The 10,661-nt window shown below is 64.9% G+C and overlaps 1 protein-coding gene across 5 annotated transcripts in view; it reads left to right on the top strand.

Annotated features, from left to right (window-relative positions):
* The first annotated feature begins 422 nt into the window (after positions 1 to 422).
* Positions 423 to 10,661, top strand: part of ankdd1a (ankyrin repeat and death domain containing 1A) — a 216,259-nt gene continuing 206,020 nt past the window's right edge. For 4 of the 5 annotated variants that reach the window (XR_010969690.1, XM_068017665.1, XM_068017664.1 and 1 more), the window contains exon 1: positions 423 to 584. Coding sequence is in view for 3 of the 5 variants with exons in the window: in XM_068017665.1 (XP_067873766.1) it covers positions 551 to 584 (34 nt within the window). In the remaining 2 variants the exon portion in view is untranslated. Of the gene's footprint in view, positions 669 to 10,661 lie in introns of all 5 variants that reach the window. The other variant, XM_068017663.1, reaches the window with a different exon arrangement.

Below are 10,661 nucleotides of genomic sequence, written 5' to 3'. Positions count from 1 at the left end.
CAGTCGGGGGGGGGGGGAGAGACAGTCGGGGGGGGGAGAGACAGTCGGGGGGGGGAGAGACAGTCGGGGGGGGGAGGGGAGAGACAGTCGGGGGGGGGGGGAGAGACAGTCGGGGGGGGGGAGGGGAGAGACAGTCGGGGGGGGGGAGGGGAGAGACAGTCGGGGGGGGGGGGGAGAGACAGTCGGGGGGGGGGGAGGGGAGAGACAGTCGGGGGGGGGAGGGGAGAGACAGTCGGGGGGGGGGGGGGAGAGACAGTCGGGGGGGGGGGAGGGGAGAGACAGTCGGGGGGGGGAGGGGAGAGACAGTCGGGGGGGGGAGGGGAGAGGCAGTCGGGGGGGGGGAGGGGAGAGGCAGTCGGGGGGGGGGAGGGGAGAGACAGTCGGGGGGGGGGGAAGGGAGAGACAGTCTCGGGGGCCGACTTTTGGGCTCGGGGTTCAGGATTGGTCCGGTTGTCATCTCCGGCCCTTCAGGCTGAGGCTCCGCCCCGGGCTGGGCCGCGAAGGAAGGCGGAGTTGCGGCCGCTGCCGATTGGCAACGGGACCGGGAGATATGGAGGATGATCTGGTGTCGGAGGGAGATACTCGTGAGTGACAGCGGAAACAACCGGAGACCGGGACCAGAGAGCGGCCTCGAAAGCCCGAGAAAAACCTGAGAGTGCGGGACCGGGGTGAGGTGCAGGGTGAGGGGGGAATGAGGTGCAGTGTGAGGGGGAGTGAGGTGCAGGGTGAGGGGGGAATGAGGTGCAGTGTGAGGGGGGAGTGAGGTGCAGTGTGAGGGTGGAGTGAGGTGCAATGTGAGGGGGGGAATGAGGTGCAGTGTGAGGGGGGAATGAGGTGCAGTGTGAGGGGGGGAATGAGGTGCAGTGTGAGGGGGGTAGGTGCAGTGTGAGGGGGGAATGAGGTGCAGTGTGAGGGTGGAGTGAGGTGCAGTGTGAGGGTGGAGTGAGGTGCAGTGTGAGGGTGGAGTGAGGTGCAATGTGAGGGGGGGAATGAGGTGCAGTGTGAGGGGGGAATGAGGTGCAGTGTGAGGGGGGGAATGAGGTGCAGTGTGAGGGGGGAATGAGGTGCAGTGTGAGGGGGGAGTGAGGTGCAGTGTGAGGGTGGAGTGAGGTGCAATGTGAGGGGGGGAATGAGGTGCAGTGTGAGGGGGGGAATGAGGTGCAGTGTGAGGGGGGAGTGAGGTGCAGTGTGAGGGGGGTAGGTGCAGTGTGAGGGGGGAATGAGGTGCAGTGTGAGGGTGGAGTGAGGTGCAGTGTGAGGGTGGAGTGAGGTGCAGTGTGAGGGTGGAGTGAGGTGCAATGTGAGGGGGGGAATGAGGTGCAGTGTGAGGGGGGAATGAGGTGCAGTGTGAGGGGGGGAATGAGGTGCAGTGTGAGGGGGGAATGAGGTGCAGTGTGAGGGGGGGAGTGAGGTGCAGTGTGAGGGGGGGAGTGAGGTGCAGTGTGAGGGGGGAATGAGGTGCAGTGTGAGGGGGGTAGGTGCAGTGTGAGGGGGGAGTGAGGTGCAGTGTGAGGGGGGAGTGAGGTGCAGGGTGAGGGGGGTAGGTGCAGTGTGAGGGGGGAGTGAGGTGCAGTGTGAGGGGGGAGTGAGGTGCAGTGTGAGGGGGGGAGTGAGGTGCAGTGTGAGGGGGGAATGAGGTGCAGTGTGAGGGGGGTAGGTGCAGTGTGAGGGGGGGAGTGAGGTGCAGTGTGAGGGGGGAATGAGGTGCAGTGTGAGGGGGGAGTGAGGTGCAGTGTGAGGGGGGAATGAGGTGCAATGTGAGGGGGGGAGTGAGGTGCAGTGTGAGGGGGGAGTGAGGTGCAGGGTGAGGGGGGTAGGTGCAGTGTGAGGGGGGAGTGAGGTGCAGTGTGAGGGTGGAGTGAGGTGCAGTGTGAGGGGGGTAGGTGCAGTGTGAGGGGGGAATGAGGTGCAGTGTGAGGGTGGAGTGAGGTGCAGTGTGAGGGTGGAGTGAGGTGCAGTGTGAGGGGGGAATGAGGTGCAGTGTGAGGGGGGAATGAGGTGCAGTGTGAGGGGGGAATGAGGTGCAGTGTGAGGGGGGAGTGAGGTGCAGTGTGAGGGGGGAATGAGGTGCAGTGTGAGGGGGGAATGAGGTGCAGTGTGAGGGTGGAGTGAGGTGCAGTGTGAGGGTGGAGTGAGGTGCAGTGTGAGGGGGGAATGAGGTGCAGTGTGAGGGGGGAATGAGGTGCAGTGTGAGGGGGGAGTGAGGTGCAGTGTGAGGGGGGAATGAGGTGCAGTGTGAGGGGGGAGTGAGGTGCAGTGTGAGGGTGGAATGAGGTGCAGTGTGAGGGGGGAGTGAGGTGCAGTGTGAGGGGGGAATGAGGTGCAGTGTGAGGGGGGAATGAGGTGCAGGGTGAGGGGGGAGTGAGGTGCAGTGTGAGGGGGGAATGAGGTGCAGTGTGAGGGGGGAGTGAGGTGCAGTGTGAGGGGGGAATGAGGTGCAGTGTGAGGGGGGAGTGAGGTGCAGTGTGAGGGTGGAATGAGGTGCAGTGTGAGGGGGGAGTGAGGTGCAGTGTGAGGGGGGAGTGAGGTGCAGTGTGAGGGGGGTAGGTGCAGTGTGAGGGGGGAATGAGGTGCAGGGTGAGGGGGGAATGAGGTGCAGTGTGAGGGGGGAATGAGGTGCAGTGTGAGGGGGGAGTGAGGTGCAGTGTGAGGGGGGAATGAGGTGCAGTGTGAGGGGGGAGTGAGGTGCAGTGTGAGGGGGGAGTGAGGTGCAGTGTGAGGGTGGAATGAGGTGCAGTGTGAGGGGGGAGTGAGGTGCAGTGTGAGGGGGGAGTGAGGTGCAGTGTGAGGGGGGAGTGAGGTGCAGGGTGAGGGGGGAATGAGGTGCAGGGTGAGGGGGGAATGAGGTGCAGGGTGAGGGGGGAGTGAGGTGCAGGGTGAGGGGGGAGTGAGGTGCAGTGTGAGGGGGGTAGGTGCAGTGTGAGGGGGGAATGAGGTGCAGTGTGAGGGGGGAGTGAGGTGCAGTGTGAGGGGGGAGTGAGGTGCAGTGTGAGGGGGGAGTGAGGTGCAGTGTGAGGGGGGAAGGTGCAGTGTGAGGGGGGAATGAGGTGCAGTGTGAGGGGGGAATGAGGTGCAGTGTGAGGGGGGGAGTGAGGTGCAGTGTGAGGGGGGAGTGAGGTGCAGTGTGAGGGGGGTAGGTGCAGTGTGAGGGGGGAATGAGGTGCAGTGTGAGGGGGGAATGAGGTGCAGTGTGAGGGGGGAGTGAGGTGCAGTGTGAGGGGGGAGTGAGGTGCAGTGTGAGGGGGGAATGAGGTGCAGTGTGAGGGGGGAGTGAGGTGCAGTGTGAGGGGGGAGTGAGGTGCAGTGTGAGGGGGGAATGAGGTGCAGGGTGAGGGGGGAGTGAGGTGCAGTGTGAGGGGGGAGTGAGGTGCAGTGTGAGGGGGGTAGGTGCAGTGTGAGGGGGGGAGTGAGGTGCAGTGTGAGGGGGGAATGAGGTGCAGTGTGAGGGGGGTAGGTGCAGTGTGAGGGGGGGAGTAAGGTGCAGTGTGAGGGGGGTAGGTGCAGTGTGAGGGGGGTAGGTGCAGTGTGAGGGGGGAATGAGGTGCAGTGTGAGGGGGGAATGAGGTGCAGTGTGAGGGGGGGAGTGAGGTGCAGGGTGAGGGGGGAATGAGGTGCAGTGTGAGGGGGGAATGAGGTGCAGTGTGAGGGGGGAGTGAGGTGCAGTGTGAGGGGGGAGTGAGGTGCAGTGTGAGGGGGGAGTGAGGTGCAGGGTGAGGGGGGAGTGAGGTGCAGGGTGAGGGGGGAATGAGGTGCAGGGTGAGGGGGGAGTGAGGTGCAGTGTGAGGGTGGAATGAGGTGCAGTGTGAGGGGGGAATGAGGTGCAGTGTGAGGGGGGAGTGAGGTGCAGTGTGAGGGGGGAGTGAGGTGCAGTGTGAGGGGGGAGTGAGGTGCAGTGTGAGGGGGGAATGAGGTGCAGTGTGAGGGGGGAATGAGGTGCAGTGTGAGGGGGGAATGAGGTGCAGTGTGAGGGGGGAGTGAGGTGCAGGGTGAGGGGGGGAGTGAGGTGCAGTGTGAGGGGGGGAGTGAGGTGCAGTGTGAGGGGGGGAGTGAGGTGCAGTGTGAGGGGGGAGTGAGGTGCAGTGTGAGGGGGGTAGGTGCAGTGTGAGGGGGGGAGTGAGGTGCAGTGTGAGGGGGGCATGAGGTGCAGTGTGAAGGGGGTAGGTGCAGTGTGAGGGGGGGAGTAAGGTGCAGTGTGAGGGGGGTAGGTGCAGTGTGAGGGGGGTAGGTGCAGTGTGAGGGGGGAATGAGGTGCAGTGTGAGGGGGGAATGAGGTGCAGTGTGAGGGGGGGAGTGAGGTGCAGGGTGAGGGGGGAATGAGGTGCAGTGTGAGGGGGGAATGAGGTGCAGTGTGAGGGGGGAGTGAGGTGCAGTGTGAGGGGGGAGTGAGGTGCAGGGTGAGGGGGGAATGAGGTGCAGGGTGAGGGGGGAGTGAGGTGCAGTGTGAGGGTGGAATGAGGTGCAATGTGAGGGGGGGAATGAGGTGCAGTGTGAGGGGGGAATGAGGTGCAGTGTGAGGGGGGAGTGAGGTGCAGTGTGAGGGGGGGAATGAGGTGCAGTGTGAGGGGGGAATGAGGTGCAGTGTGAGGGGGGTAGGTGCAGTGTGAGGGGGGAGTGAGGTGCAGGGTGAGGGGGGAGTGAGGTGCAGTGTGAGGGGGGAGTGAGGTGCAGTGTGAGGGGGGGAGTGAGGTGCAGTGTGAGGGGGGAATGAGGTGCAGTGTGAGGGGGGTAGGTGCAGTGTGAGGGGGGGAGTGAGGTGCAGTGTGAGGGGGGAATGAGGTGCAGTGTGAGGGGGGAGTGAGGTGCAGTGTGAGGGGGGAATGAGGTGCAATGTGAGGGGGGGAGTGAGGTGCAGTGTGAGGGGGGAGTGAGGTGCAGGGTGAGGGGGGTAGGTGCAGTGTGAGGGGGGAGTGAGGTGCAGTGTGAGGGGGGAGTGAGGTGCAGTGTGAGGGGGGGAGTGAGGTGCAGTGTGAGGGGGGAATGAGGTGCAGTGTGAGGGGGGAGTGAGGTGCAGTGTGAGGGGGGTAGGTGCAGTGTGAGGGGGGAATGAGGTGCAGTGTGAGGGGGGTAGGTGCAGTGTGAGGGGGGGAGTGAGGTGCAGTGTGAGGGGGGAGTGAGGTGCAGTGTGAGGGGGGTAGGTGCAGTGTGAGGGGGGAATGAGGTGCAGTGTGAGGGGGGGAGTGAGGTGCAGTGTGAGGGGGGGAGTGAGGTGCAGTGTGAGGGGGGGAGTGAGGTGCAGTGTGAGGGGGGAATGAGGTGCAGTGTGAGGGGGCTAGGTGCAGTGTGAGGGGGGGAGTGAGGTGCAGTGTGAGGGGGGAGTGAGGTGCAGTGTGAGGGGGGAGTGAGGTGCAGTGTGAGGGGGGGAGTGAGGTGCAGTGTGAGGGGGGGAGTGAGGTGCAGTGTGAGGGGGGGAGTGAGGTGCAGTGTGAGGGGGGGAGTGAGGTGCAGTGTGAGGGGGGAGTGAGGTGCAGGGTGAGGGGGGTAGGTGCAGTGTGAGGGGGGGAGTGAGGTGCAGTGTGAGGGGGGAATGAGGTGCAGTGTGAGGGGGGAATGAGGTGCAGTGTGAGGGGGGAGTGAGGTGCAGTGTGAGGGGGGGAGTGAGGTGCAGTGTGAGGGGGGGAGTGAGGTGCAGTGTGAGGGGGGGAGTGAGGTGCTGTGTGAGGGAGGAATGAGGTGCAGTGTGAGGGGGGTAGGTGCAGTGTGAGGGGGGGAGTGAGGTGCAGTGTGAGGGGGGAATGAGGTGCAGTGTGAGGGGGGTAGGTGCAGTGTGAGAGGGGTAAGTGCAGTGTGAGGGGGGGGAGTGAGGTGCAGTGTGAGGGGGGAGTGAGGTGCAGTGTGAGGGGGGAGTGAGGTGCAGTGTGAGGGGGGGAGTGAGGTGCAGTGTGAGGGGGGTATGAGGTGCAGTGTGAGGGGGGAGTGAGGTGCAGTGTGAGGGGGGGAGTGAGGTGCAGTGTGAGGGGGGGAGTGAGGTGCAGTGTGAGGGGGGGAGTGAGGTGCAGTGTGAGGGGGGAATGAGGTGCAGTGTGAGGGGGGAGTGAGGTGCAGTGTGAGGGGGGAGTGAGGTGCAGTGTGAGGGGGGGAGTGAGGTGCAGTGTGAGGGGGGAATGAGGTGCAGTGTGAGGGGGGTAGGTGCAGTGTGAGGGGGGGAGTGAGGTGCAGTGTGAGGGGGGAATGAGGTGCAGTGTGAGGGGGGAGTGAGGTGCAGTGTGAGGGGGGAGTGAGGTGCAGTGTGAGGGGGGAATGAGGTGCAGTGTGAGGGGGGTAGGTGCAGTGTGAGGGGGGGAGTGAGGTGCAGTGTGAGGGGGGAATGAGGTGCAGTGTGAGGGGGGAATGAGGTGCAGTGTGAGGGGGGTAGGTGCAGTGTGAGGGGGGGAGTGAGGTGCAGTGTGAGGGGGGAATGAGGTGCAGTGTGAGGGGGGTAGGTGCAGTGTGAGGGGGGAGTGAGGTGCAGTGTGAGGGGGGAATGAGGTGCAGTGTGAGGGGGGGAATGAGGTGCAGTGTGAGGGGGGAGTGAGGTGCAGTGTGAGGGGGGGAGTGAGGTGCAGTGTGAGGGGGGAGTGAGGTGCAGTGTGAGGGGGGTGAGGTGCAGTGTGAGGGGGGAGTGAGGTGCAGTGTGAGGGGGGAATGAGGTGCAGTGTGAGGGGGGTAGGTGCAGTGTGAGGGGGGAGTGAGGTGCAGTGTGAGGGGGGTAGGTGCAGTGTGAGGGGGGGAGTGAGGTGCAGTGTGAGGGGGGAATGAGGTGCAGTGTGAGGGGGGTAGGTGCAGTGTGAGGGGGGAGTGAGGTGCAGTGTGAGGGGGGTAGGTGCAGTGTGAGGGGGGAGTGAGGTGCAGTGTGAGGGGGGGAGTGAGGTGCAGTGTGAGGGGGGGAGTGAGGTGCAGTGTGAGGGGGGGAGTGAGGTGCAGTGTGAGGGGGGGAGTGAGGTGCAGTGTGAGGGGGGAATGAGGTGCAGTGTGAGGGGGGTAGGTGCAGTGTGAGGGGGGAGTGAGGTGCAGTGTGAGGGGGGTAGGTGCAGTGTGAGGGGGGAGTGAGGTGCAGTGTGAGGGGGGGAGTGAGGTGCAGTGTGAGGGGGGGAGTGAGGTGCAGTGTGAGGGGGGGAGTGAGGTGCAGTGTGAGGGGGGGAGTGAGGTGCAGTGTGAGGGGGGAATGAGGTGCAGTGTGAGGGGGGAATGAGGTGCATTGTGAGGGGGGTGAGGTGCAGTGTGAGGGGGGAGTGAGGTGCAGTGTGAGGGGGGTGAGGTGCAGTGTGAGGGGGGAGTGAGGTGCAGTGTGAGGGGGGAATGAGGTGCAGTGTGAGGGGGGAATGAGGTGCAGTGTGAGGGGGGAATGAGGTGCAGTGTGAGGGGGGAATGAGGTGCAGTGTGAGGGGGGAATGAGGTGCAGTGTGAGGGGGGAATGAGGTGCAGTGTGAGGGGGGAATGAGGTGCAGTGTGAGGGGGGGAGTGAGGTGCAGTGTGAGGGGGGGAGTGAGGTGCAGTGTGAGGGGGGGAGTGAGGTGCAGTGTGAGGGGGGAATGAGGTGCAGTGTGAGGGGGGAATGAGGTGCAGTGTGAGGGGGGAATGAGGTGCATTGTGAGGGGGGTGAGGTGCAGTGTGAGGGGGGAGTGAGGTGCAGTGTGAGGGGGGAATGAGGTGCAGTGTGAGGGGGGAATGAGGTGCAGTGTGAGGGGGGAATGAGGTGCAGTGTGAGGGGGGAATGAGGTGCAGTGTGAGGGGGGGAGTGAGGTGCAGTGTGAGGGGGGGAGTGAGGTGCAGTGTGAGGGGGGGAGTGAGGTGCAGTGTGAGGGGGGGAGTGAGGTGCAGTGTGAGGGGGGAATGAGGTGCAGTGTGAGGGGGGAATGAGGTGCAGTGTGAGGGGGGTGAGGTGCAGTGTGAGGGGGGAGTGAGGTGCAGTGTGAGGGGGGTGAGGTGCAGTGTGAGGGGGGAGTGAGGTGCAGTGTGAGGGGGGAATGAGGTGCAGTGTGAGGGGGGAATGAGGTGCAGTGTGAGGGGGGAATGAGGTGCAGTGTGAGGGGGGAATGAGGTGCAGTGTGAGGGGGGAATGAGGTGCCGTGTGAGGGGGGTAGGTGCAGTGTGAGGGGGGAGTGAGGTGCAGTGTGAGGGGGGGAGTGAGGTGCAGGGTGAGGGGGGAGTGAGGTGCAGTGTGAGGGGGGAATGAGGTGCCGTGTGAGGGGGGTAGGTGCAGTGTGAGGGGGGAGTGAGGTGCAGTGTGAGGGGGGGAGTGAGGTGCAGGGTGAGGGGGGAGTGAGGTGCAGTGTGAGGGGGGAATGAGGTGCCGTGTGAGGGGGGTAGGTGCAGTGTGAGGGGGGAGTGAGGTGCAGTGTGAGGGGGGAATGAGGTGCAGTGTGAGGGGGGTAGGTGCAGTGTGAGGGGGGAGTGAGGTGCAGTGTGAGGGGGGAGTGAGGTGCAGTGTGAGGGGGGTAAGTGCAGTGTGAGGGGGGAGTGAGGTGCAGTGTGAGGGGGGTAGGTGCAGTGTGAGGGGGGAGTGAGGTGCAGTGTGAGGGGGGTAGGTGCAGTGTGAGGGGGGGAGTGAGGTGCAGTGTGAGGGGGGGAGTGAGGTGCAGTGTGAGGGGGGGAGTGAGGTGCAGTGTGAGGGGGGGAGTGAGGTGCAGTGTGAGGGGGGGAGTGAGGTGCAGTGTGAGGGAGGAGTGAGGTGCAGTGTGAGGGGGGAGTGAGGTGCAGTGTGAGGGGGGAGTGAGGTGCAGTGTGAGGGGGGAGTGAGGTGCAGTGTGAGGGGGGTAGGTGCAGTGTGAAGGGGGGGAGTGAGGTGCAGTGTGAGGGGGGAGTGAGGTGCAGTGTGAGGGGGGTAAGTGCAGTGTGAGGGGGGAGTGAGGTGCAGGGTGAGGGGGGAGTGAGGTGCAGGGTGAGGGGGGGAGTGAGGTGCAGGGTGAGGGGGGGAGTGAGGTGCAGGGTGAGGGGGGGAGTGAGGTGCAGGGTGAGGGGGGGAGTGAGGTGCAGGGTGAGGGGGGGAGTGAGGTGCAGGGTGAGGGGGGGAGTGAGGTGCAGGGTGAGGGGGGGAGTGAGGTGCAGGGTGAGGGGGGGAGTGAGGTGCAGTGTGAGGGGGGGAGTGAGGTGCAGTGTGAGGGGGGTAGGTGCAGTGTGAGGGGGGGAGTGAGGTGCAGTGTGAGGGGGGGAGTGAGGTGCAGTGTGAGGGGGGAATGAGGTGCAGTGTGAGGGGGGTAGGTGCAGTGTGAGGGGGGAATGAGGGGCAGGGTGAGGGGGGAATGAGGTGAGGGGGGAGTGAGGTGCAGTGTGAGGGGGGAGTGAGGTGCAGTGTGAGGGGGGAGTGAGGTGCAGTGTGAGGGGGGAGTGAGGTGCAGTGTGAGGGGGGAGTGAGGTGCAGTGTGAGGGGGGAGTGAGGTGCAGTGTGAGGGGGGAGTGAGGTGCAGTGTGAGGGGGGAGTGAGGTGCAGTGTGAGGGGGGAGTGAGGTGCAGGGTGAGGGGGGAGTGAGGTGCAGGGTGAGGGGGGAGTGAGGTGCAGGGTGAGGGGGGTATGAGATGCAGGGTGAGGGGGGTATGAGATGCAGGGTGAGGGGGGGAGTGAGGCGCAGGGTGAGGGGGGTATGAGGCGCAGGGTGAGGGGGGAGTGAGGTGCAGGGTGAGGGGGGAGTGAGGTGCAGGGTGAGGGGGGAGTGAGGTGCAGGGTGAGGGGGGAGTGAGGTGCAGGGTGAGGGGGGAGTGAGGTGCAGGGTGAGGGGGGAGTGAGGTGCAGGGTGAGGGGGGAGTGAGGTGCAGGGTGAGGGGGGAGTGAGGTGCAGTGTGAGGGGGGAGTGAGGTGCAGGGTGAGGGGGGAGTGAGGTGCAGGGTGAGGGGGGAGTGAGGTGCAGGGTGAGGGGGGAGTGAGGTGCAGGGTGAGGGGGAAGTGAGGTGCAGGGTGAGTGGGGTAGGTGCAGTGTGAGGGGGGAATGAGGTGCAGTGTGAGGGGGGTAGGTGCAGTGTGAGGGGGGGTGAGTGGGGTAGGTGCAGTGTGAGGGGGCAATGAGGTGCAGTATGAGGGGGGTAGGTGCAGTGTGAGGGGGAGTGAGGTGCATTGTGAGGGGGGTGAGGTGCAGTGTGAGGGAGCTAGTGTTCAGTGTGAGGGGGGAGTGAGATGCAGTGTGAGGGGGGAGTGAGGTGCAGTGTGAGGGAGCTGGTGTTCAGTGTGAGGGGGGAGTGAGGAGCAGTGTGAGGGGGGAGTGAGGTGCAGTGTGAGGGAGCTAGTGTTCAGTGTGAGGGGGGAGTGAGGTGCAGTGTGAGGGGGGAGTGAGGTGCAGTGTGAGGGGGGAGTGAGGTGCAGTGTGAGGGGGGAGTGAGGTGCAGGGTGAGGGGGGTAAGTGCAGGGTGAGGGGGGAGTGAGGTGCAGGGTGAGGGGGGTATGAGATGCAGGGTGAGGGGGGTATGAGATGCAGGGTGAGGGGGGGAGTGAGGCGCAGGGTGAGGGGGGTATGAGATGCAGGGTGAGGGGGGTGTGAGGTGCAGGGTGAGGGGGGAGTGAGGTGCAGGGTGAGGGGGGAGTGAGGTGCAGGGTGAGGGGGGAGTGAGGTGCAGGGTGAGGGGGGAGTGAGGTGCAGGGTGAGGGGGGAGTGAGGTGCAGGGTGAGGGGGGAGTGAGGTGCAGGGTGAGGGGGGAGTGAGGTGCAGGGTGAGGGGGAAGTGAGGTGCAGGGTGAGTGGGGTAGGTGCAGTGTGA

The sequence above is a fragment of the Heterodontus francisci genome, chromosome 38 (assembly GCF_036365525.1).
Source record: "Heterodontus francisci isolate sHetFra1 chromosome 38, sHetFra1.hap1, whole genome shotgun sequence".
In the NCBI taxonomy this organism is placed as follows: Eukaryota; Metazoa; Chordata; class Chondrichthyes; order Heterodontiformes; family Heterodontidae; genus Heterodontus; species Heterodontus francisci.
The sequence above is the reverse complement of the archived record's forward strand: the minus strand, read 5'-3'. Positions and strand labels throughout refer to the sequence as shown.